The sequence below is a fragment of the Mustela lutreola genome, chromosome X (assembly GCF_030435805.1).
Source record: "Mustela lutreola isolate mMusLut2 chromosome X, mMusLut2.pri, whole genome shotgun sequence".
NCBI lineage: Eukaryota > Metazoa > Chordata > Mammalia > Carnivora > Mustelidae > Mustela > Mustela lutreola.
Window position 1 is genome coordinate 106,157,248 of NC_081308.1, and position 27,562 is coordinate 106,184,809.

The 27,562-nt window shown below is 41.2% G+C and overlaps 1 protein-coding gene and 1 long non-coding RNA gene across 19 annotated transcripts in view; both read right to left on the bottom strand.

Annotated features, from left to right (window-relative positions):
• THOC2 (THO complex subunit 2) overlaps positions 1-297 on the bottom strand; it is a 113,269-nt gene extending 112,972 nt beyond the window's left edge. For all 18 annotated transcript variants that reach the window (XR_009350102.1, XR_009350103.1, XR_009350101.1 and 15 more), the window contains exon 1: positions 160-297. Coding sequence is in view for 14 of the 18 variants with exons in the window: in XM_059158564.1 (XP_059014547.1) it covers positions 160-230 (71 nt within the window). In the remaining 4 variants the exon portion in view is untranslated. The remainder of the gene's footprint in view (positions 1-159) is intronic.
• An 18,139-nt stretch (positions 298-18,436) lies between these two features.
• On the bottom strand, positions 18,437-26,064 carry LOC131822237 (uncharacterized). The gene is made up of 2 exons (XR_009350139.1): positions 25,797-26,064; positions 18,437-18,993 (listed from the first exon to the last, which is right to left on the bottom strand). It is a non-coding gene; the product is annotated as an uncharacterized LOC131822237 (long non-coding RNA).
• Positions 26,065-27,562: the final 1,498 nt, after the last annotated feature.

Below are 27,562 nucleotides of genomic sequence, written 5' to 3' on the forward strand. Positions count from 1 at the left end.
TCCTCCCCGAGTTCGAAACTCCTAACCAACCCTCCACACCCGCCGCCCGGATGGGGGAGGGGGCACATCTTCCCCCCACAACCTCTCCCCACTTGGGAGAGCACGGCTGACGCCCGAGCCCGGCCCGGCCGTGAGCGCGCCTCCAGCCCGGACACTCACAATTCGCCTCTCCCTGATTTCTCCCAGTTCTTTATCCACTCTACGGGAACCACCACAGTTGCGGCCGCCATCTTCCCCTCACTAGTAGCAGAGGCCCGGATGTGTAGCACGCGAGCGAGGGGTCAAAGGGGAGCACCGCCCACGGGGAATGCCGGGAGCTGCGAGTTCGGTTTTCGATTTCCCGCCCCACTTTCCTCCCCACCCGCGGAAACCCGAGGCATTGCCTCCAACCAGGTGGCTGAGACCCATGGGTTCCTTTGCAGAGTAACTACGCCGGCCGCGCCCTCTACTACCTTTGCCCTAGCTTCCCTTTAGAACAGGAAAAATGCCATCCCTGGCCGACTCATAGCCCTTATCTTCTTCCGTAGTATCTACTCCAGGCCAATAATTCGAACATGTACTTTTGAAGCCCCTAGTATGTGCTAGACAGTGGCGACAGAGAAGCAATAAGCCATTGTGCCTACCCTCAAGGAGCTCACAGTCTGTGGGAAAGAAAAACATGAGCAGATCAATTACAATACACCCAACTAACTGCTGAGATAAAAGAAAGTAATCAGGAAAGAAGCAGCTATTTACTATGTGCTAGACATGCTAATACAAGGGATACAGGCAGAAACTGACCCTTGGAAACACTTGCAGCCACCAGTGCTGACACCCTACTATAATCGGCCTCTGTCTTTGTAACCTTAGACAAAACTAGGGGGCGCAATTACCATAAGAAACAACTTGTTTACATTACAGAGTCTCAAAGCATCTCCCGACAAGATACTAAGATTTCAAAGGCGAAATAAAGACTACAGTGGGAAAACATGGCAGACACCGTCCTAATTATGATGAAAATCAGCACGCCCAGAAATGGACATCATGTGCCTACTGATAAGGTGCTAAGAAAAACACTAACCAATTTTGTAGCAATCATGACACCAAAATTCGCATAACCTGAATTTAATCACGAGGGAACATCAAACAAACCCATAGAGGGACAGTCTACAAAATTACTGGCTTTCGCTCTTCAAAATCATCAAAGTCACTAAAGACAAAGACATTGAAGAACTCCTCCGGATTAATAGAAACAGACATGACAACTGATCCCCAGCCAGAAAAAGAACATTTTTCTTTTGCTAAAAAGGGTATTACTGGGACAGCTGACAAAATTTGAATATCTATAGATTAATAATACGGTATCAATGTAAATTTCTTGATTTTTATATTTGTGCTATGGTTAATGTGAAAGTCCTTGTTTAAGAAAATACTGGCTGGAGGGGCGCCTGGGTGGCTCAGACTTTTGAGCGTCTGCCTTCCGCTGAGGTTATGATGTCCAGGTCCTGGGATCCAGCCCCATGTCCGACTCCGAGCTCGGTGGGGAGTCTGCTTCTCCCTCTCCCTCTGCCTCTCCCCCTGCTTGTGTTCTCTCTCTCTCCTTCTCTCTGTATCTCTCTCAAATGAATAAATAAAATCTTAAAAAAGAAAATACTCTCAGGAATATTTAGAGATAATGGGTCATTATGTCGCAACTTACTCTAAAATACCTCAGAAGAAAGTCATAATATGCATAATATTAACATTTTAGGAGTATAAGTGAAGGACATGCAAGGATTCTTTGCTGAATTTGTGCAGCTTTACAAAACAAAAAAGTTTTAAAAATAAGTGTTTGGTAGAAATTTTAGAAAATGTAGGCAAACCAAAGAAAGAAATCCTACCACACATATATTTAGGTATAAACTTTAGATCTAGTATTTCTTGGGGTCCCTGGGTGGCTCATTCGTTAAGTATCTGCCTTCGGCTCACATCCTGATCCCAGGGTCCTGGAATCCAGCCCGCATCAGGCTCCCGGCTCAGCAGGAAGCCTGATTCTCCCTCTCTCACTCCCCCTGTTTGTGCTCCCTCTTTCCCTGTGTCTATCTCTGTCAAATAAATAAATAAATAAAATCTTTTTTTTAAAGAACTAGTATCTTCTAAATTTGGTGATTTTCACCAAAAGCACCACGTTCGTTTGCACTGAAAAGCTGTTGGAGAGAAAGACTGTATTCAGAATAAGTTCTGAAGAGATACTACATTGTTCATGATTGTTTTTCATCAGCTATATCTAGTCTCCTAACATCCTGTCTCGTTTTGAAATCCTAGAACCACTAATTAGAAAATACACACTGCTTAGTTTCAATGACATCTCATAAAAACCTTTTGCCATTTCAGAGAGGTTCAGAGATACAAGTGCCCACTGATCTTTTAATTTTTCATTACTACGGATTTTTCAAGTGTCAACAAAAAAATATAGTGAATCTTTGCTGTACCATCATTCTCACTTAAAGAACGTGAAATCATTATTACAGGATAGTTTCTGTGATACAACAAACACTATTCTGCTGCATATGTATACTTCACTGTACAACGGATAGCAGTGGGCACTTCCACATTTGAATCCAGGTAATTCTTTACAGAGGACAAGGAGGATCCTGTGTATTGAAGAACTTCCCCTCCCCAAAACACAAGTTGTTACTGAAAGTCTCTCCAGACATTGCAAAATGTCTCCTGCAGTACAAAATAACCCCCCTGTTGAGAGCCACTGACAATATGCTGCTGTATTCGAGTTTACCTTGCCACTTTATCACAGTGATTTTTCCTTCCAAACACTGAACTGTGCACAGTATGCATACTACTCAGTATGCCACAAATGTGGTATGACTTGACTGAAGTGATGCCCTTTGAAGCTTTGATTTTCCCTTCTCCCAGAGCCTGCAGAACTATTTTTACATGTTATGATGACTCCTTTAGGAATTCCTCAGAGCTAATTGGCTTTTCACTCTATAAGACTGCAAAGCTATCATGTCTTCTGCATCTTTGCTGGTGGCTTGCCTGTTCTTTGCTATCAGAGTCTAGTATTATCTCAGCAGCTGAGAGTACTATTCCCGGGTGATCTCACTGGCTCCCGGGTACCAATGGACTAGGCAGGGACTAAGGTCTGTGATGAAGGCTAGGGATTGGGTAGTTTCAATGTTGATAGTCTGATGCATGGAGTAGGTTACTGTAAAGTCAAGAAAAACAAGAAAAAGTAAATAAAATAATCGAAGAATGAATGTAAAAAACTGTACCCTTTGTTGAATTGTGCCCTAAAATGCTGAGTATTGGTAATGGATTTCTATTAACTAAAGACTTAATTATGTTAAATATACATATTAAATTTTCTAGGATAACCACTAACATAAAGGGATATTCTATCTCTTCCAAACTACCAAAAGGGGGAAAATTAAAAGAGAGAAAGAGAAAAAAATCAACCAATCCAAAAAAGGCAAGAAAGGAGGAAAAACTTTTTGGAAAAGTGAGACAAAGAGAATAGAGGAAGATGGTAGATTTAAACTTAAATATATCAATAATTGCATAAAATGTAAATGAACCAAATGCTCCAGTTAAAAGTAAAGTTTATCAGTCTGGATTTAAAGAAGTCTAGCTATAGGGTGCCTGGGTAGCTCAGAGGGTTAAGCCTCTGCCTTCAGCTCAGCTCGTGATCCTGGGATCAAGCGCAGCATTGGGCTCTCTGCTTGGCAGGGAGCCTGCTTCCCCCTCTCTCTCTGCCTGCCGGCTTGTGATCTTTCACTCTCTCTCTGTCAAATAAATAAATAAAATCTTTAAAAACAAAGTCTAGCTATTTTTAAGAGATACCCCCAAAACACACACACACACACACACACACACACACACAATAAGCTTAAAAGTAAAAATGATGGAAAAAATACACAGGCAAATAGTATGATCAACAAAAAATAAGCTGTTATAGCTAGATTAATATCACACAAAACAGACTTCAAAGGAAAAATAATTACTAGATTTAAAGAAAGTTATAAGGCTCAGTTGGTAGAGCATGAAACTCTTGATCTTGGGGTTGTAAGTTCAAGACCCATGCTGGATGTAAGATTACTTAAAAATAAAATCTTTTAAAAATAATTTTAAGGGACGTCTGGGTGGCTCAGTCAGTTAGGCCGCTGCCTTTGCCTCAGGTTGTGGTCTTGGGGTCCTGGGATAGAGTTCCATGTCCGGCTCCATGCTCAGCGGGGAGCCTGCTTCTCTCTCTGTCTGACAGATAAATAAATAAAATCTTTTTTAAAAATTTTTTTAAATAAAGAAGGCTACAATATATTGATAAAAATTTCAATTCAGGGGCATCTGGGTGGCTTAGTCATTAAACATCTGCCTTTGGCTCAGGTCAGGATCCCCAGGTCCTGGGATCGAGCCCCCCATCAGGTTCCCTGCTCAGGAGAAAGCCTGCTTCTCCCTCTCCCACTCCCCCGCTTATGTTCCCTCTCTTGTTTTCTCTCTCTTTCTGTCAAATAAACAAAATCTTTTTTAAAAATTTCAATTCAACAGAAAAACGTAATAATACTACCTTGAATGTACTCAACTACTTTGACTATATGAAACAAAAATTAAAAGAAATACAAGGAGAAATAGACAAAGCACCAACACAGTAAGTTTTTAGTTCATCTCTCTCATAAATTCATAGATAACAGACAAAAAAAATCAGTAAAGATTAAGAAAATTTGAACATCAAATGAACTAGCTTGTTCTAGTAGATATACAAAGAACACTGTACCTAGCAACTGGAAAATAAACTTTCTTTACAAGAACACATGAACAAGTCACCATGTACAGATTGTTCACATATCAAAAGCACCTAGCCAAGGGGACAACAGTGGGGGTCAAAATCCATCCAAAGCTCCATTTGCTAAACCACGTGCTCAGGTATGGTGTTACATCTATCTGAAAGAAAGAGCACATTTTCCTAATTCATACAAAAACAATATGTCATTTAGTAGTGATCCAGCACATGAAACATTCATGAAAACTAATCATATGCTAGGTTAAAAAAATGTCAATGAATTTCAAAGACTCAGTCTCAAACAGTTCACATTTTCTGACCACATCGCAATTAAAGTGGAAATCAATAACAAGAAGATAAAGAAAAGATCTATGTTTGGAAATTTTAAAATATACTTTGAAATCATATATCAAAGAAAAAAATCATACTAAAAATTAGAAAATACTTAGAACACAACAATAATGAAACTATTACATATCAAAATTAATAGGGGCATTTGGCTGGACCAGTCAGTTGAGGAAGTGACTCTTGATCTTGGGGTTGTGAGCTCAAGCCCCACCTTGGGCATAGAGCCTAATTAAGAAAAAGAAAACTAATTTAAAATTATGGGTTGCAGCCCAAGTCATAGTTAGAAAGAAATTTATGTCATTAAAACTTAGTATTATTAAAGAAGTAAGGCTGGGACACTTGGGTGGCTCTGTCGATTAAGCATCTGCCTTTGGCTCAGGTCATGATCCCATAGTCCTGGGATCAAGCCCTGCATTGGACTCTCCCTGCTCAGTGGGGAGCCTGCTTCTCCCTCTCCTACTCTCCCTGCTTGTGTTTCTGTTCTTCTGTCTCTCTCTCTGTCAAATAAATAAACAAAACCTTTTTAAAAAATTAAAAAATAAAAATAAATAAAAATTTAAAAAGAAAGAAAGAAGCAAGGTTGGAAATTAAAAAGTTAAGCATCCAATTTAAAAAGTTACAAAAACAGTAACAGAATAAATGAAAGAAAGCAGAAATAAGAATATTTCAAAATAAGAAATACTAAGCAAAAAGAAAATGTCCAATACAAAAGATCAATAAAACCCAAAACTGGTTGGTTGAAAAGTCTAATAAGACTGATTACAAAAATGGGAGAAGGTATATATAAACAAATATTAAGAATTGTATCAGTTGGGTTCCTGACAGGAAACAGATGACATACTCAAAGTGGACAATTAAAGACAGGGTTTTTTTATTTATATTTATTTTTTTTAAGATTTTATTTATTTGACAGAGAGAGATCACAAGTAGGCAGAGAGGCAGGCAGAGAGAGAGAGGAGGAAGCAGGCTCCCTGCCGAGCAGAGAGCCCGATGCGGGACTCGATCCCAGGACCCTGAGCCGAAGGCAGCGGCTTAACCCACTGAGCCACCCAGGCGCCCAAAGACAGGGTTTTTTTAGATTTTATTTTTTTTTTAAGATTTTATTTATTTATTTGACAGAGAGAAATCACAAGTAGATGGAGAGGCAGGCAGAGAGAGAGAGAGGGAAGCAGGCTCCCTGCTGAGCAGAGAGCCCGATGCGGGCCTCGATCCCAGGACCCTGAGATCATGACCTGAGCCGAAGGCAGCGGCTTAACCCACTGAGCCACCCAGGCGCCCTAGATTTTATTTTTAAGAAATCTCTACACCCAATGTGGGACTCAGACTCACAAACCTGAGATCAAGAAGCACATTTTCTACAGACTGAGCCAGCCAGGCACCCCTAAAGACAGTTTAATGAAGGAACCATATACAAGGATGTGGGTGCGCTGGATTAAGGGAAATCAACAATGGATGGTGAAGAACCTCAGGGCTAGCAACACTGGAAGACGTTAGCACCTGCAAGCCTGAAGCGACAAGGAGAGGGAATGGTTACCAAAAACTAAGGCAACAAGGAAAAATAAAATAAAATAATAAGGGAGGAACATTCAACAGGAACTGTGGCCTTCTGTAGAGGAATCAATGCCAACTCACATCCCGGCAGGGAGGGAATGTGGGGAATAAATTTCCTGACCTTTTCCTCCTTCCACTATCTGATCTCCTGCTGCTAATACCTCCTATTGGCTGACAGCTACTGAGAGCCATAAGGCAGGGGAGCCAAATACAGTTAATGTGGGTCAGGGAACAGAGGTGGGTGGAGAAGGATGTAAAGTGAAACTTGAAAAGGAAAACAGAAAATTCCCAGCACTGACCATTCCTTTTGTACCTCCACACCACTCTTGCCCCTCATCCAGATGAAATCCCCATGATCTCAAACAAAATGTACAAATTCCCATCAGCTACTATATCATTGCAGGGGGGTGTCAACTCATTCATACTCCCACATGAAATCTAAAATATTAACCACCACCAGTGTTTTTCATAAAAAGTAGAAAGGAAAGGGTGCTCTAAACGTAAAACATAGTTGCCATAGGGGTGCCTGGGTGGCTCAGTCGGTTAGGCCTCTGACTCTCGATCTCAGCTCAGGTCATGATTTCAGAGTTGTAGGCTCAAGCCCTGTGTTGGGCTCCCATGCTGGGAGTGGAACCTGTTTGAGATTTTCTCTCTCCCTCTTCCTCTGCCCCTCCCCCTGCATGCACTTGCATGTGCTCTCGCTCTCTCTCTTAAATAAATAAATAAATGTCTTTAAAAAATTAAAAAAAGAAACATAGTTGCAATAGTCCCTGCTTCTGTAGCCTGAAGCAGGCCTTAAGTTGATAATCATAGTTTCAATTTTTCTGCCACCCACTTCATGCTTCCCTTGCCTAGGATAGGCATACATCCTAGGATAGGATACATTCCCTGGTAGAGTGATCTAAACCTTCATCCCCACAGGGTATCTGAATCCTTATAATCTTACCTTGACTATGTTACCAGTTTTCACTGACCAGTACTATTGAACAAGGGAGTGATAAAAGGCAACCTAGTGAAGCCCCTGAGTTCTAGAGATAGTTCTCCTTGCTTCCATTGCATAGGAGCAACCTAATCTGCCTTTGGTAATCGGGATAGACCACCCAGGTCTGTACAGTGACCCCTTGTCTTCCTGTTAGTTAAACAGCATGAAGAACACAAAATGGCTAGAGGACAGTGTTAGTTTCCAAAACATCAGAATCCTGACATGTTCCCTGGTGGAAGCGTTTCTCTCTCAGGCATTAGAACCTATTAACCCACTGAGTCCAAGATGTAGGGATGGGAAGCAAATATTTCTTTAGGGGGAGAGGTCAATCCCACCTCACCTCTGGAATCCTGGACCCATACATTCTGGCTACAAGAGAGATGATATGATATATTGGCCCCTGGTTTAAAGTATATACTAAGTTCTGTAGGACAGTACCCCAAACTTGCAGGTTCTGGTGCCATAACCGAGCCTTTGGCAGGAAATGTCAGCATTCTATCAAGTCAGTTTTTTTCTTGGTGATGAGACATATGATAAGACCAAAGAATTCCATGGGGACAAGCCCATGGCCACACTTCCTTCATGCTAAGCTGAATTTCTTTGTTGGAAGCAATGTTAGGTGGGATACCATGGTGATGAATCAGGCATTCTGTGAGTGCACATGGTGGTGCTGGCAGAAACTTTGCAGGCATGAAATGCAAATCCATATTCAGAATATGTATCTATTCCTGTGAAGACAGTGGGTGCCTCCTCCGTGATGGAAGAGGGTTCAGTGTAACCAATCTGCCACCAGATAACTACCTGGTTCCCCCCAAGGAATGGTGCCATATTGGTGCCTCAGCATTTGGTCTCTGCTTATAAGCAGATTACCAATTCAAAGTGGTGATAGACAAATCAGTTTCAGTGAGAAAAGACCCCATATATACACCCCATCCCAGCTGCCACAGCCATTTTGTATATGGGTCTACTGAGCAAGCAATAGGGTAGCTAAAGAGGCTAACATCAATAGAATAAGTTATCTTAACCACCTGATTCTGAGAGCCTTTTCCACAGTGGATGTCCTCTAGACGAAATTGTATGGAATACAAATATCTTCACACTTCTGACCCATTCCAAGAGACCTATACATATACCTTTTTCCTAGGCTTCCTTGTCACTAAATATCTCTCTTTCTTTCCACATTCTTCACCATCTAGCCAACATGTTAGCTTCTGCCCCTGAATCAGTCTACATCAGTATATTAGACCATTTTCCTTCCACCGAAGTAGACAATTAGATGTACTACTTGAGAGGATTTTCCTTTACCTCTGTCTTCAGGGGCCACCCCAGAGTAGAGGTGTCAGCCACCTGTGACCCACTTCTGCCAGGTGCCAGCCTACCATGCAGACCCATCTATAAAGCCATAAGCCTACATTTTCTTGGTCTGTGTAATTATTACAGAGAACTCTCCTTAACGCCATATGTAGGGGCTGATCGAGAGCCAGCGATACAGTAGGAGCAAGTACTATGTGAGTGTAAGCTAGTTCCTCATTCACATTACTTTTACTTTCCTAATTTTCTCAGATTTGATTTCATTCAAAGTTTCCATTTAACAATGGAATGCTGCTGCACATGGCCATTTGATGATTGGGTGCATTAGATAATACTCATTTCCTAATGGCCATATCAAGTCACATAGTCTCCTGATGTCTCATGGTCAGTAATTCAGTCACTGTCAGAACCTAGTAGCAATACAGGCATTGCCTTTCAAATGGAAAATAATCTTCGATTAAGGAAAGTCTGGCCTTCAACACCCTAAGAATCTGTGCTGTGATGCTTCTATTGAGGCTTCATAGAACACCTACCACAGACTTAGATTTGTTGCTGAGGTTTTTCTTGCCTCAGACCCCACTCAAAACTGGCATCCTTACAGGTTACTCAGTAAATGGGTTAGAGAAGCATACCCAAATAGAATATATGTTGCCTCCTAAATCCAGAGAGGTTCACCAAGTATCAGTTTCTTTCTTTGTGTGGGCAGTGCAAGAAAACAACTTACCTTACTTCAGAAGAGATATTCTGGCATTCCCCAGATCACTGGACCCCTAGAAATGTCATCCATGCAGCAGGCTACTGACTTTTCACAGGGCTTATCTCCCATCCTCTGGTCATGAGGCATCTAGAACACTTGACTCTTCCTGCCCCTCAGAGTCATTAGCATAATGCCATCAATATCATGGACCAGCATGATGTCTGTGGAATAAAAAGACAAGTTCCTTCTAGACTGGATTATGACAGAAAACAGCATCGTTTGAGATATCCCTGAGGTAAGAGAGCCAGTACAAACTATTTCTGATTATCTCCGCTGATGATAGTTTCTATGTCAACAGGTGCCAGAGGCTGGGTTGATTTACTCCAACAAAGATACCACATTAAGAAACACAGTTGTGGGGGAAAAAAGAAACACAGTTGTGATTAGTGTCACAACCTGATTAAATTAACAATAATTCAAAAGCATCTCCAAAACTTGTATGCCTTTACCCACAGGCTGAACAGGCAAGTTATATAGGGGCATGTGGTTGGAGTCATCATGATTTCATCATTTGAGTCTTTGGTGGTGGCTCTTATCTCTTCAATTGCCCCAGGAATTTGGTGTTGCTTTGGTTTACTTTCTTGGCAGTAAAGGTGAAAATGGTGAGGGATGCAGTTCCAGGGGGTACTACTTGACCTTTCCTATAATGAGAGCCTTCCCTCCATGGAACATGAGTCAGAAAAATAATATGTGGTGATTCGGCCATGATGGGTCCAATTTCCCACTGAAATGAACTCAGGCCAAGACCTAATTTATCACCTGACTCCCTAAGACCCCATTCTGGAAATAAACCACAGTGGCACACTGTGCAACAATTAGCATCAATTCAGAACTGAAATCTTATAACCTCCAGAAAGTTCCAGATATTTTCTTTGCCCTGGTCATGGCCTCCTAGTAAATGACCATAGGTCTCAGACTGAGGAAGGTTTGGAGGAAGATTTGTAGTATATATCTGTGATAGCATTGCAGTAAGGTCCTTTCTCAAAGAGATCTGGCCTCCCCCTTAATCAAGGAGCTCAACAACAACAACTAAAAAAAATCAAGGACTTCCAGATCTGTGAACTGGCTTGGTAGATCTGGGAACAGAGTAGGAGTTCAAGAGTCTGCAAAGTTTTTGCCCAGACCTAGAATTTTTCTGTTTCTCTATATCACATCGATTTCATTCCTAGGAAATTCCATAAACAATTACCCCCTGCAAGAGATGGAGATCATCTGCTGCAAGAGATGGAGGTCAAAACACTCTATCCTTGTGCTTTATGTCCGTTGCATCCATATTAGTTCTGACAGTTAAGCACCATCACCTGGACTTTACCCTTTAGGACTCCGTTGTTCCTTTTGAAATCAGGGCATCCAATTCCACTGAAGCATCTCCCTCCCACTATTATCTCTGGCCTATCGAGGTTATTCCATAGAGTTTTCCAACCATACTGGGGCTCCCCTCACCGACGTATTTCCTTTTTTTTTTTTTTAATTAAATTCAGTTAGCCAGCTTATAGTACATCATTAGTTTTTGATGTTGTGTTCAATGGTTCATTAGTTGCATATAACACCCAATATATTTCTTAGTGCTTTAGTGCAAGGTGTCCTCCCAATAGGGTGACCGGCTGGTACAGATTTTCCTGGGACTGCCACAGTTTTAAAACTGAAAATCCCACAACCTAAGAAACCCTACTGCAGTCTTCATATGAGTAGAGTTACTGGTAGGCACTGAGAAGATTGTCATAGATCCACTTCAACATTCTCTTCTCCTTGAACATTAGGGCTATACTGAAATCCTATGATTCTTATGGGAGAGGAGACAGTGAACTGTTGGGGGTGTTGGTCCTGAGGAGAATCAATATTTCCTGTGAGAAAAAACAGCCCCCATGGAAGTCACCAAAAGGTTTTTAAGCAGAAGAAGGCTGGTACCATTAGACAAAAGATGTACGAATCCTTCTACTGGCAAGGAAGTTTCAGGGAAATGTGGAGGCTAAATTTTTCTCAGCTTCATCTGTTAATGCCCAAATATTTCCACCCAGTGTGTTAGGGTCCTTTTCCTTCCCCAGAAGAGCCCATCAGTTAACCTCAGAGCTCTAACAGGCCATACCGTTAATCAGTGCTGCACCTCTGCAATGTTTATGATCAGTCCCTGGGCATGAATATCAGGCATATCCATCCTACAGTTCCAGGAGAATAAAGCCTACTTGAATGGTGACAGTGAGGCTCTTTGATTTTCCACTCTGATCTGTGTTGTACATTCAAGGCTTTCCATTTGTCCTTTTTTCTGTATAAGCTCTCTACGATCATCAGAAGCAGTTAGCCCTAGCTACATCCTTTGCAATCATCACTGTCACCATAGGGACTAAGTGCTCTAGCCACTTGATTTCCCAAAGCTTTGCCCTCCACTTGTATTCCATTTCAAGCCACCATCACTGATAATTTGAGTAATCATCATTCAGTGCATACCACGCATACAAGTGTCTCATTTCCCCCTAGAAAAGAGGTTGTCGCAGATTGCATTCTTTAGGAAGCCAAAGCTGAAATTGAGTTAGGATGCAAAGCATTTACTGGAGAGTGAAACCTGTGAAGCAAATGAGGAGGCGGTAGCCTGGGCAGAGGCAGTACAGGCAGGCAAAACAAACCCAAATCCGAAATATGTGTCGATTCCATCAAAGACAACTCACTCTCCCTTCCAAGGTGGAAGGGGTCTAATGGGATTAAGACCATAAGATGCCTGGCTAGTGTCCCTTTGGCCATTGGCACTGTGTAAAGGGCTCACCATTGGTCTCTGCTGTTGGCTTCTTGGGCACTCAGCAGGTGGCAGTAGCTAACCCAGCCTTGGAGAAATGAAGCCCATGCTGCTGGACCCACACATCGCCTCCCTCCCTACCTGCCTGCATAACCATCTCTTCGGGGCCCCATGGCACAAGTTCTATGGTGGCCAAGGAGAAAGTTTGGCTTGTCCACCTGGCTGGTTTTGAATCTACTTTGCAATGGATGCTCTTTGGTGAATATTAATGTAAGACAAAAATAGGCACACTGGGAACAAACACCAGGGGCCCATCTACATATCTCTTTCCCAGACATCCTTGCCACTGGTATGGCAACATTGTTCTTCTACACCTCCAATGAGCTAAGATACTTGCCACTTTTCAGGATTCACTGTGTATGTCCACATACCAGGCTTCAGCTCCCTCCATAGAAAAGGAATGCCTGGGGCACCTGGGTGGTTTAGTGGGTTAAGCCTCTGCCTTCAGCTAAAGTCATGATCTCAGGGCCCTGGGATCAAGCCCCACATCGGGCTCTCTGCTCAGCAGGGAGTCTGCTTCCCCCTCTTTCTCTGCCTGTCTCTCTGCCTACTTGTAATCTCTGACAGTCAAATAAATAAGATCTTAGAAAAAGAAAAAAAAAAAGAAAGAAAAGGAATGCCCAAGGGTACTGCCCCTTTAGCTGATAGGAAAGGATGGGCAAGCATTTCTCGGAAGAGGCCCAATGAATGTAATCAGAGAGACGCAAAATAACATATTATGTACACATTATGCCACCAAATTGTTGACAATTCAAATTTCAGTGTCCATATATGAAGTTTATTGGTACACAGCCAAGCTCCTTCATCTGCATATTGTCTCTGGCTGCTTTCCCACTCCAAAGGCAGAGTTGTGTAGTTGCATCAGACTCTGTGGTTCACAAAGCCAAAAATGCTGTCAGCTCCTTTTCTAGAGGGTAAAGTTCAAGAAAAATGTAAGTTAAATTAAGGTAAGTTAAACACAGAATTTCAACATTTCCATCTTATTCAGAACATTTTTAGGAAAATGAATAGAGAAAAGAATAAGGAAGAGAGTTAACCTCTTTCCACCTGGAAAAGATCCCTGGGAAAAGATCAGGGAGTGGTGCCTAAAAAAAGAAAGGTCAGTGGTTCTCAGACTTGAGTGGGCATCAGAGCTACCTGGAAGGTTTCTTAACAACAGACTACTGGGCCCTACTCCCCTTGGGTTTCACTCAGTAGGTGAGGCTTCAGAATGTGCCTTTCTAACAAGTCCCAGGTGACGCTGCTGTTGCTGGTCTGCAGACCACACTTTGAGAATTGCTGCTCTATGAGTTAGAAGTGATTCCTAAATGGAGGTACTGCAGCAACCTGCATCAGAATCACCTGGATCCCCGGCCCCCTGGTGCTTACATTTGAGTGAAGAAGCAACAGAATAAACAATTAAACAAGGGGTACTTAGCTGGCTCAGTCAGTAGAGGATGCAAGACTCTTGATCTGGGGATTATGAGTTCCAACCCCATGCGGGGGGGGGGGGATTACTTAAATAAACTTAAAAAATAAACAATTAAATAGATATATAACGTCATATAAAATAAAATGGATTGTGGGAATGGAGAGTGATACGGCATGCTATTTAAGACAGGATGGTCAAGTCAGGCCCTCTCTAAGTAGACGACACAGGACAGAGACTTAATGAAAGAGGAGAGCAAGCTATTAATAAATTGACATATTAATGTTAATTAATATCAATATGTTAATATGTGAGGGAGGAGTATTAGAGGTAGGAAGAACAATCAGTGCAAAGACCATGAGACAGGAATGTGCTTGGTGTGGGTTCCCAGAACAATCCAAGGCCAAGAATTTGACTCTTTGTTCTTTCTGGTTCCTTGTGTTCTTCCTTCCCAAGGGCAATAAGCTTCAGTTTATTCTCTATCACACAAATGGAATCATATAATACATGCTGTTCTGCAACTTGCATTTTCCCTTAGTGATAAATAATGAACATCCTTTCATGTCCCTACGTTTAAGATCGGTCTCATTGTTTATGAAGGCTGAATATTCTTTTGGAGACATGTACCAGACGTTTACTTTCTAAAAATCAATGATTTGTATAACCAGTTTTCTGTAGACGAACAGTTAGATTGCTTCCATTTCTTGGCTATGGCCCAGAAAATGCTACAGTATGCTTTTACATATGTGTGTGTGGGTTTGTGTCTGTGTACTTGTTCATGCACTTCTTTATGCACTAAAAATTTATTGAGCTGCCACTATATGTTCAGTACTGTGTTATATGCTGAAAATACAATGGTAGGCAAAACAGACACGGTTCTTATTCTCATGGAATAAAGGATGTACTCGGAGAGAAAAATCACACAAGAAATATGTAATTACAGGGCGCCTGGGTGGCTCAGTGGGTTAAGCCTTCGGCTCAGGTCATGATCTCAGGGTCCTGGGATCGAGGCCCGCGTCGGGCTCTCTGCTCAGCAGGGAGCCTGCTTCCCTCACTCTCTCTCTCTGCCTGCCTCTCTGTCTACTTGTGATCTCTCTCTGTCAAATAAATAAATAAAATCTTTAAAAAAAAAAAAGAAATATGTAATTACAAACTTCAAGAAGTGAGAGCAAGGTATGGAAGACAGTTGTTCAACTAATCCAACTCCCACTCTCAAGTCTCCTTCCAACTAGAATTTTGGCCAATGAGACAAAAGTGGATTGTGGGAGGCAAATCATGGTCCCCTGAATCACATCCCAATCCCCAGAAACTGTGCATATGTTGGGTTACATGGCAAAGAATTAAGATTGCAGATGGAATTAAGCTTACTAATCAGTTAACCTTAGGAGAGGGAGCGTAAGCCCTGAGTGGAAGAGAAAATCTCTAATTTCTACTCCTGAAGTCAATATTACACTATATGTTAACCAACAAAAATTTAAATAAAACTGTGAAACAAAAAGAAGAAAAAGAAGGAGGAGGAGAAGAAGGGAAGGAAAAAGGAAAGAAGGGAAGGAAAAGAGGAGGAGGAGGAGATGGAGAAGGAGAAGGTAAAGGAGGAGAAGGAGAAGAAGAGGGAGCATATTCTGGATTATCCAGATGGGCCCTATATCATCACCAGGGTCCTTAAATGTGCGGGGGGGAGGCCACAAAGTCAGAAATGTGATGACAAAAAGCAGAAGTCACAGTGATGTGATTGCTGCCCGTGAAGATGGAAGGGGGCCACCAGTCAAGGAACCTTCTGGAAGCTAGAAAAGGCAAGGAAACCGGTACTCCCGGAGAGCCCAGAGAAGGAAGACAACCTTACTGACTCTGTGATTTTAGCCTAGCAAAACCCATTTCAGACTTCTGACATCAAGAACTATAAGATTGAAAAAAAAAAAAAAGAACTGTAAGACGATTAGCTTGTGTTGTTTTAAGCTACTGCATTCACAGAACTTTGTGATAGCAGGCAGAGGAAACTCATGCATGGATTCTTTGGGAAAACTATTGCTTTCCTGACCCACATATCATCCCACCCTCTTCTACCTTATTCTTTTCTTGAATGTGGAGCCGTAGAAGTCATCCAGTGACACTAAGGAAAGGCCAAGAGAACTGCGCAGCCATCAGTCCTGATATGGTTGAGCTGCTGAAGAAATGCCAGCCACCCCTGACTTCCAGCCTTTTAGTTCTGTAAGGGGAAAAAACCAAAACCAAACAAACAAAACATAGACCCATACTTTTCAGCTCTTGTAGTTATCCAGTTACATGCTGACAAAAACATCTCTGAATGACAAGACGGTATAAATGGCTATGAGGGAACATCACATATCACAGACACCTAACTCGATAATGAAATGTGTGCATAGTGGGTGGCACCTGGGTGGCTCAGTCGGTTAAGCGTCTGCCTTTGGCTCAGGTTGTGATCCCGGGGTCCTGGCATCGAGCCCAATGTCTGGCTCCCTGATCAGATGGGAATCTGTTTCTCTCTTTGCCCCTCCCCCTGCTCAAGCTCTCTCTCAAATGAAAAAATAAAATCTTTAAAAAAAGAAATGTGTGCATAGTGGAATTTGTTTTCTGTCCAACATCCAATTCCCCTTCCTATTTGGGGGGGAATTCCCAGTGTGTACAGCCTTGGTGGACTGTACCCACTTCAAAGTGTAAAGGAGGAAATCTTTCATCTTCCTGCCCCTTGGCAACCAGTGCACAGGGCACATGCTCACCTCAACAAAAAAAGGACACAAGTGTACATAAAGAAAAGGTTAACATCCTGTGTGATGCCCCTCCCAATTTTCCCTAGGCACTCGTCGTTTCTCTTTCAATGACTTCTTATTGCTGGCACCTGTGACTCTGCCCAAGGACTTGCTGGCCACAGGGGTGTGCTTAGCCAGAAGTGACAGGGAGGAGTTAAGGTCCATAAGAGCAAACCTCTCAGTGATGAACATGAATATAAGAAAAATATCCCAGCCTCCTTGTTTCCTGAATGAAAAACCTGAGGCCTGTTCTATTTTGTCTTCCTGAAGTCCCAATAGAGTCGAATCCCAGTGGCCCACAGCACTAACCTGCTCATTAACAGACCTTGTATTGTTTTCCATGTCTTCCCTGTCTCACTCCCCCATTTCGCTCCTTGGCTATGTAAGATTACTTTCCAAAAAACCCACTTGCTCTCAAATACTTATCTGAGGATCTGTTTCATCCAAAGTAAAACAGCTGGTACCAGAAGTGGTCTTTTGAAGTAGACCTTCAGGATGGGATTCTGGAATTGGATTACTCATACAACACAGGAATACAAAGACCTCATTACTGCTGGTAAGTAGAGTGGTAGCAATCTCTAGCATGCTGTAGAATGACAACTGATGAGACTCTCACCTATACAGGATTGGGATAAGATATACAAATGGAAGGAAATGAGCTGGTTCTTGCAATAGCTCTAGCACTTGAAAGCTGAAAACTTTGAGCCAGGGAGTTGGTTTGTTCTTGTCAATGACCATAGAAACCCTAAGGAAAGCAAAAGACATGTATGGTCAGCCAATTATTAGGTCAAGGAACAGTAGGGAAGCAGAAGGCCTTCATGGGAACTTTTATCTTTTTTCATCTCTTTCAGAAAGGGGGCAGGCTAGGCTAAAAATCAGTTCCAGATTTGGTTGTGAGAAGATAGAGTGACCGAAGAGGATGATGCTTGTCTTCCTTATGATCTTCCCCAACCTCAGCATATTTCTTTTAGGGACAATCCTTAGTATGGCCCAAGCAGAGAAATATCATTTCTGGTAGGAGATAAAAGAGATAATTCACTGAATAGTTGTAGAACTTAGTGAATCTATTCTTGCTGGAGTTGAGAAAATAAACCTGGGAATGGATCTTGAGGGTGCTGCGCCAGGGAATAATATAAAACTGGATATGGAAGAGTTTTTGATATTGGAACACTGTCCCATGACTCAGGATTTCACATCCTGGCAGGGATACCTGGAGTCAGTCCTAGTATGCTGCTGGAATGGCTCCTTGAAACAGCAAATCCTGTATAGTAAATGAAGTGGAGTTGTTGGAATTGCCTTGACAGAGTTCTGAGAGAAGGGTTAAAAAGCTCAGAGGGGTGGGGGAATTAGAATGGCTTCCTTATGTAAGAACAGAAGTCACACTAGTTGATGGTGTCCCCTGGAAAGGCCCTGAGGATTCTTTTTTTATTAAGGCAATAAAGAATGTGTTACTTGCATTGTTGAAAGGCTCCATGGTGGTTGTCTTCTATGGGTCTGGGTTCATGATAGGGAAAACTAGTATGTAATTTAGGCTCCTTGGCATCAATGGGGATGATAGGATTCTAGAATAGCAGAGGCCAGGTGACAGCAGTTAATTGTTAGGTAAGTGTAATAACTGTTACAGACACCAAGTCTGAAATGGCAAAGATGGGGCTCTGACCTGCGAGGAGCTGTAGAGATGGCTTATAAACCATGGCATTCCTGGGAACAATACAGGTGGCAAGCTATACCAGTTCACTTGAGGCGCCATAACAAAATACCAGACTTAGCAGCTTAAACAATAGAAGTTTATTTCCTCACAGTTCTGGAAGCTAGATGTCCAAGATCAAATTTTTGGCAGGGTCAGTTTCTTCCTCACTGTTCTAGAAGCTAGAAGTCCAAGGTCACATTCTTGGTATGGTCAATTTCTTCTGAGGCCTCTTTTCTTGGCTTGAAGATGGCTGCCTTCTCATTGGGTCCTCACATGGTTGCCTCCTCAGTCTGTGTGTGATCTGTACCCTAATTTATTATTCTTATAAGGACACCAGTAATATTAGATTCGGGCCTACCCAAATTACCTCATTCTACCTTAATTATGTCCCTAAAGGCCCTATCTCCAAATAGGTCACAGTACGACTTCAACATATGAATTTTGGGAGAACACAATTCAGCTCATAACAGAAACCAGCAAGAGTATTTAAAACTAAAAAAAATAAGACTACTTGAGCAGTAGCCTGTCAGTTGTCCCAGTGGAAAAATCATGATCCTTTGTCGAGTTTCCATCCCTGAGCAGTTTCTCAGACCCAGAACTGATCAAGTAAAGAAAGGCCAAGTCCTGTTGAGGAAGGACCCTGCAAAGCAACAGCAAATATATACAGTTATGATCCCAGCGACTCTGCTTCCACAGGACCTAGGCCATTCATCAGTGTGACTGTAAAGTTGGGGGAAGGGAATATTTTAAGGAGCTGATGTCAGGGAATCTAAAGCACCATCTCAGGGTCCTCTGTTAGAGTGGAATATGTGGAGGTTTGGTAGGAAATGGGAGGCTTGGCCCAAGTCTTACAGTGAAGCCAATGGATCCATACCCATTCTGTGGTCATTTCTCTAGTACCTGAGTGTATTATTGGGAGATACATATTCAGTAGTTAGAAGAACCCTCAAATTATCCCTCACCCAACAAGTAAAAGCCATTATGATAGAAATGGCTAAGTGGAAGCCTTGGAAACTCCCTTAAGCCAGCCAAAATAAGAAGTGATACCATATCCTGACAGGACTGGCAGGAAATAGTGCCAGCTTCCTCACCTCTTCTCCAGGTAAGACAACCTTGAGGTGTGTTCCACAGCCACCTAGAGATCCCCAGGAGGACTGAGACCCAATTGCCTGAAACAGACCTCCTCACTAATGCACCTTGCATTGCTTTCCTTCCTTCCCTGCCTCACTTTTCTATTTCCCTACTGATGCTTATCACCTCCCAAATAGACTATTTGTACCCAAAGGCTTGCCTCAGTGTCTCAAAGTGAGGAAACCTAACCTAACCCATCTCCTCTCTGGCCTCTGTTCACACTGAAAAAATCCACATATGGAGGGTTTTTGTTGCCATTGTTGTTGGTTGTTACCCCCAAGAAAACTCACGCCATACACACTGTTCTGCAATAAACTTTTTTCATTTTATGAGGCTTTACGGAAATTCTTCAGACCAACAAATTATACATAATTCATATTTTAATAGCTATGTCAAATTCCATAATATGGATATCCATATCCACTCTCCTACTGCTAAACATTCAGGTAGTTTCCAGATTTGCCTCCATAAATAATGTTGCCATAAGCATTCTTAGACATATTGCCTAATGAACCAGTACTTCTTTTTATATAAGATAGACTCTCAGGATGCCTGGGTGGCTCAGTTGGTTAAGCAGCTGCCCTCGGCTCAGGTCATGATCCCAGCGTCCTGGGATCGAGTCCCACATCGGGCTCCTTGCTCCTCAGGGAGCCTGCTTCTCCCTCTGACTCTTCCTTCCACTCTGTCTGCCTGTGCTCGCTCTCACTCACTCTCGCTCTGACAAATAAATAAAATTAAAAAAAAAAAGATAGACTCTGAAATTAAGGATTGCTAATCAAAAGGTATGTGTATTTTCAATGACAAAAATCTACTTTCAGGGGTGTCTGGCTGGCTCAGTTGGAAGAGCATGCAACTCTTGATTTGGGGGTCATGAGTTCAGCCCTACACTGGGTGTACAGATTACTAAAAATAAAATAGAATTGAAAAAACTTTTTAAAAATCCTTTCAAATAATCTACCTTCAGGGGCACTTGGGTGGTACAGTAGTTAAGCATCCAACTCTTGGTTTCAGCTCAGATCATGACATTGAGCCCCACGCTGGGCTCCATGCTCAGTGGGGAGTCTACTTGAGATTCTCTCCCTCTCCCTATTCCCCTCCCCCTGCTTTTTCTCTCTAAATAAATAAATAAAATCTTCAAAAAAATCCACAACGATGAAGGTGTGTCAAAGGGACACAGGAGCCAAACCGAAATAGCTCCTGATAACCAAAGCTGGAACTACTTAAGTAACAAGAAAAAGTTGTGTTAGATTATAAGCATACAAAACATATCCATAGATTCATACTGTTATAAATAAATGATTATATAAAGAAATAGGGGAGAAGAGACAAATCTCCCACTCAGCAGAGTTCCAAATAATTTATGTATACACTCTGTCCTCAAGGAGGTGAATCATAACTCCCCACTACTTAAATGTGGACTGTGCATTGTGGCATCCTTCCAAAGAGTAGAGTATAGGCGGTGGGGGGGAGGGACAGTACAATTTTCCAGTGGAGAAGACTGAAAAACGCTACCTCAAACAGGTGATCAAGGTTAATAGGAACGATTATGTTATTTTGATAATATGTCTTCTTTGCAAATATGTGATGACATGGCATGTTACCTCTATGGTGGTCTTCTTCAAAACCTGTAAGAAGACAAACCTCAACTGAGGAACATACTACAAAATACCTGACCAGCATTCCTCAAAGCTGTCAAGGTAATGAAAAGCAAGCAATGCCTGAGAAACTATCACAATAAAAAAGAGACGAGAAATATGACTACTAAATGTTATGTGGTAACCTGGATGGGATCCGGGAACAGAAAAAGGACATTAGGGTAGAACTAAGGAAATCTAAATAAAGTATGGACTTCATTTGATAAAAATGAATCCATATTGCTGTTTTATGAAAAAATTATGACAGATGTACCACCTATATTAATGTAAGATGTTCATAAAAAAAACTGGGTGTGAGGTATACGGAAACTCCATAACTATCTCGGCTATTTTTCTGTAAATCTAAAATTGTTTCAAAATAATTTTATTAAAAAATAATTGACTATATATGAATAGGTTTATTTCTGGACTCTAAAATAATTTTATTAAAAATTATTCATTCATCTAAGTTATATTTCTGATATGGTGTGATATAGGGGCATGGCTGTTTTTCTTCATGTGGATAGCCAATTGTGCCAACATCAGTTTATCAAACAATTTAAACTGCTGCTTTTTTAGCTATTAATTTACAATGCATATTTGGATTTTGTTTCTGGACAAGTATATTTCACTGATCAGGTTTTTATTCCTGTATAGGCACCATACAGGAATCAGTACATTTTGATTATGGTGACTCTATATACCTTTAATATCTGGTAAAATATTCTTGCAACTAATCTCACAAAGGACCAATTTCCATAACATATAAAGAGTCACAATAAAATCAACAAGAAAATGAGCAACAACCCAGTAGAATAAAGGGCAAAGAATATGAGTATACAATCCACAAAACATAAATATAAATGGCTCTTCAATTTATGAAAACATGTTCAAACTTCATAATTAGAAAAATGTGAAATGAAACCATACTTCACAGATATGCAATGACCAAGAAGTTTAACAAAATGCTATTTTTGTGAGAATGCAGGGAAACACCCACTTTCATATATTGTTGGTAGGAATATAAATTGATACAACTCATATGGAGAGTAGTTTGGCACCATGTACAAACATTTAAAATGTATATGCTGCTTGACTCAGAAATTCTACATCTAGAAATATATCTTACATATATAGTTAGGAATATACAAATCATATATACATTGCTATTCATTGAAACACTGTAATATAAGGAGATTGATAAGGAATTTTAAATATTAAAGTCCAACAGAAAAAAAATAAAAAAATATTAAAATCCAAAATCCATCAACAGAGAACTAGTAAACAGCGGTATATCCCTAAAATCTAATTCTGTATTCACAAGGGAACAAGAAGCAAGCTCTTTAGGTACATCTCAAAGTTACATTGTTAAGACAAAGCAATATAAAGAACAGTGTGAATACTGTGGGAAAAATTGATTCAAATATCTCTGAAAGTAAATGGGAGAAACTTATGACCTAAATTGTTTAGGCAGAAGATAACTGAGTGGCTTGGGGAGGGTGGGGGAGGGGTGTAGAGCACTGTATGCCTCTTGGTAGCTTCTGAACTTGAACCATATGAATATTTCACTCATTTAAAAGAATAGATAAAATATTAATTTTTATGATTGATTAAATAATATGAGACATTTATAAGAGTCCTATTTGAATTACATTATATTTGTCATTTGGGAAAGATTATCATTCTTATGATATTATGTCCTTTCCATTTCTTCAGATCTTTTTTTTTTAAGTACTCTCTCCACCCAACATGGGACTCGAACTCACAATTCTGAGATTAAGAGTTGTAGGCTCCACTGACTGAGCCAGCCAGGCACCCTCTTCAGATCTTATTTTATTTTCTTCAATAAGAAGCGATATTGTTCTTCATATAAATTCTGTGTATTTCCTCTTCCACTCATTCCTAAGTATTTTTTTAAGTTTATTTAAGTAATCTCAACCCTCAATATGGGACTTGAACTCACAATCCTGAGATCGAGAGTCGCACGCTCTACTTACTAAGCCAGTCACACACCCCTCATTCCTAAGTATTTTAAATTTTTATTAGTGTTGTGAATGGGATACTTTCCCATTACTATTTCTAGCTGGTTATTGATAACATAAAGAAATATTATTGGTTTTTGCCTATTTTCATGTAGTTAAACATCTCACCAAAAACTTGTATTATTTCTGGTACTTTTTGTAAAACTAGAACCCAGTAAGTTTTCTACCGATATAATTGTTTAAATAAGATAATTTGGGGGGCATCTGACTGGCTCAGTCAGTGGGGCATGTGACTCTTGATCTCGAGATCATAAATTCAAGTCCCACGTTTGCTGCAGAGATTACTTTTAAAAAATAAAATATTTTAAAAATTAAATATAAGGGGCGCCTGGATGGCTCAGTGGGTTAAAGCCTCTGCCTTCGGCTCAGGTCATGATCAGGGTCCTGGGATCGAGCCCCGCATCGGGCTCTCTGCTCAGCGGGGAGCCTGCTTGCTCCTCTCTCTCTGCCTGCCTCTCTGCCTGCTTGTGATCTCTGTCTGTCAAATAAATAAAATCTTTTAAAAAATTAAATATAAATAATAAATTAAAAATAAATAGGATAAGTTTTGCATATTCTTTCTAATGTGAATTCCTACCATTTTAGTTGTGGTAAAAGCTGAACACACCTGAGAGAGAGGGAGAAAAAGAGAGAGAGAAATATAATGGTATAAATAAGATCGAAGTTTCTTTCTTACATAGTGGCTGACTAGTCCCGAAGGGTGAAACAAATACCCTTCTCCTCCAGGTTGTTCAGTGATCCATGTCCCTTTCATCTTATTGCCTCTACTGGAGTGTTCTACTCATCTGCATGGTTGAAGTGGAGTTACAGTTACATCTATGTTCCCAATGGTGAGGAACAGGGTGGGAGAAAAAGTCGAGGATAAACAACTTCCTTTTAAGCAGTTGAGTGATAGGCTGACCTCATCACATCCATGCATATTCCACCGGTGCAAATACAGTCATATGGCTGCACTTAGCTTCAGGAGAAACTGGGAATTATTGTCTCTCAGCCATGTCCATAGCTGAAACTATATTTCTTTTTTTTTCTTTTTTTTAAAGATTTTATTTATTTATTTGAGAGAAAGACAGAGAGAGCTGAGTGAGGAGAAGGTCAGAGAGAGAAGCAGACTCCCTGTGGAGCTGGGAGCCCCATGCGGGACTCGATCCCGAGACTTCGGGATCATGACCCGAGCCAAAGGCAGTCGTCCAACCAACTGAGCCACCCAGGCGTCCCTGAAACTTTATTTCTAAGGAAGAAGGGGAGAACAGAATTTTGAAGACAACTAACAGTAGACTACACATAATACTTCATTGTCTTGTCTTCTAAATTAGTTAGAGCATCCAAAACGTTGAAGAATAGTGGTGACAGTATCCTTCTCCCATTCATGATTTTAATGAAAATGACTTTACTATTTTATCATTTAGTATGATTGCTATTGAGTTTTAGTAAGTAGTTTCTTTATCATATATAAGTAGTTTCTTTTAAATCTCTATTTTTAAAAATAAATAAATTTCTATTTTACTTGAAATATTTATTAAGAATGGCTCCTGAAGGGGCACTGAGTGATTCAGTCAAATGCTCAGATGGCTGAGCATTTCACTCTTGATCTCAGCTCAGTTCTGAATCTCAAGGTTGGGAATTGACCTCCTGTGGTGGACTCCATCCTGGATCTGGAGCCTACATTTAAAAAAAAAAAAATGGCTGCTGAGTTTTTAAATACATTTTCGGTTTCTATTAACATAATACTATGGGTTTTCTCCTTTAATTGTTTCATGTCGTAAATTATGTTCATGAACTTCTTAATGTTGAATCATTTTTGCATTTCTGAAATAAACTGTACTTGGTCACGGTATATTATATCTTTGCTACACTGCCAGATTCCGTTTATTAAGATTTTATTTGGAATTTCTATGTGTATATTTTGTGCAAATATTTTAGTATCATATAACCATATGTAAGGCTATACTAACTTTAAAAAATTAATCTGGGATCTTTCCATCTGTTTCTGTGGTCTGAGAACTGGTGCCAGTCCCTGAACTGATGGTTACCAACGCATGACGGGATGAGTACAGAAATGCAGGATTAAACATCGCTATGACATCCAAGCGGTGATCGCTGGACTCATCCATGAACAATGCGTGCCGTTTTTGTAATTAGTTTTTCTCCCTACGTTAAATTGGTTTTGAGTATATTCAATGAAATGTGATTTATTTCCGATGAATCTTAAAATTCAAAAATTGAGCTTGCATTTTGCTTATTGAATTTCTCTAATATTCTTATTAAATTTTACAAAAGCGTATCTCCACAATAATTGTAAATATTTTAAGAAACGGGTCCTTCACTACAGATGTTTTGAAAAACACTAGAAGGGACCAAATGACATTAAAATTATTTGTTTCTTAAAGGTTATCTAGAACGTCGCTATAAAAGCAACTGGACCGGCTGACTTTTCATTCTCGTTACTGCTCTCTTCGGTTTTCTACTCCTTGGGTCAGTTTTGGTAGTTTATAGTTTAACAGGAAATCCATCATTCCTTCTATATATTCACATTTGTTGCACACGAGATTCTCTTTAAAGTCTTTTCACATAGATCTGTTTTTATCTACATCATCACTACTATTTTATCTCCCCTTCCTCCTTCTCTTCCTTCCTACCTTAGTATGGCTAGCCAAGAGTATGATCTATTTCACTGGTCCTTTCCAAACAACTCGACTTTGGGGAGCGAACTGACGAGGAAGCCCAGCCCCGGGTCAGGCGGGAGGCGCGCGGGCGCGCAGCCCGGGGACCCGGTCACTCCGAGCGCAGGCAAGAGGGCGGCAGGAGCGGCTCCGGGGAATGGGCTCCGCCGCGCAGAAGCGGTGACTCCGGGGTTTTCCGGGCTTAGGGAAGTGGCCGCCGGCCTCATCTTCCGGCGTCGCGGCCCCGGATGCTATCACCTCCTCCTTTGTCGCCGCCTCTGCCACCTCCTCCTCCTCCTTCTCCGCCCACCAGCACCCCCGCTTCCCCCGCCTCCCCTCGCCTCCCCCGCCGGGCTCGCGGTGCCTGGTCCCTCCTGGAGCGGCTCCAGCCACACCGCCGCCACCGCCGCTCGGTTCATCCAATGGCACCAGATGTCCAGCCGAGTGTCGGGGCGGTACACAGTGGTGCTCAGCCGCAGATCTTAGCTCGCTGCACACCTAGAAGGCTGACCTTCACAGGTCGGTCAACAAAAGGACTCGCTGGTGCCATTATCACACGCGGTGCAGGATAACTTACTGTGGGTTTTGTTTTGTTGCCACCCCTGCTTGTGACCTTCCCATGATGGTCCCCTCTCTCGATGTGCACTTTCCAGTGAATAGACACTGGATATCTTCACATTACCTCCCCATTAATCAAAAGATTACGGAGAACTGAAGATGCACACAGTAATGACACACATCAGCCTTTACACAGTTAAAGCCATAGTCAGCCATAAAGATGGGTTTTATCAATATTGTTGTGCTGGTTGAAACTCCGAGTGAGTCAAAAGAACAGGAATTCAAAATGTATGTTAATTATGCCGGAATTTTAAAAAATAAAATAATTTTTTAAAAAGAACAGGGATTCAGGAAACTTCACAGTAAATATCTCATGCAGCACTGTACAATAGAAATACCGTGAAGTTCAAAAATGTGAGCTACCTGGGTGACTTTTTAAAAAAAGATTTTATTTATTCATTTGACAGACAGAGATCACAAGTAGGCAGAGAAGCAGGTGGAGAGAGAGAAGGAAGCAGACTCCTTGCTCAATAGAGAGTCCAATGCGGGCTACATCCCAGGACCCCGGAATCATGACCTGAGCAGAAGGCAGAGGCTTTAACCCACTGAGCCACCCACGCACTCCCTGGGTGATTTTTTATAAAGTTTATTTACTTTAGCAATTTCTACACACAATGTGGGGCTCGAACTCGCGACCAGGAGATCAAAAGTCCTGTGTGCTTCTGGTTGAGCCAGCCAGGCACCCCTACATGTGCGATTTTAAATACTAGTATCTCCATTAAAAAGTTAAAAGAAACAGGTCAAATAAATCTTAATATATTTGCTCTAATAGATCCAAAATACATCAATATTCATCAGTATGAAAATTATGACATTTCACATTCCTTTTTCTTTTTCATACCAAGTCTTTGACATCCTGCATGTATTTACACTTCTAGCACATTTACAATCAGATTACCAATATTTTGGTGCTCAGTAGCCACATGTGGCTAGTAATTAACACACTGGACAATGCAGTTTCTTCCATTTCTGCCATTGAGATCAAAGGTTCGGAAGAGTTACTATGCTAAATCTCCAGAGCCATTTAATAAATCACTTGGCAGCCTAGAATCTAATCTAGATAAAATATGTAGGAGTACTACAAAATAATTGACTCCATATATTTTAGCAATTCTTTGAAGAAA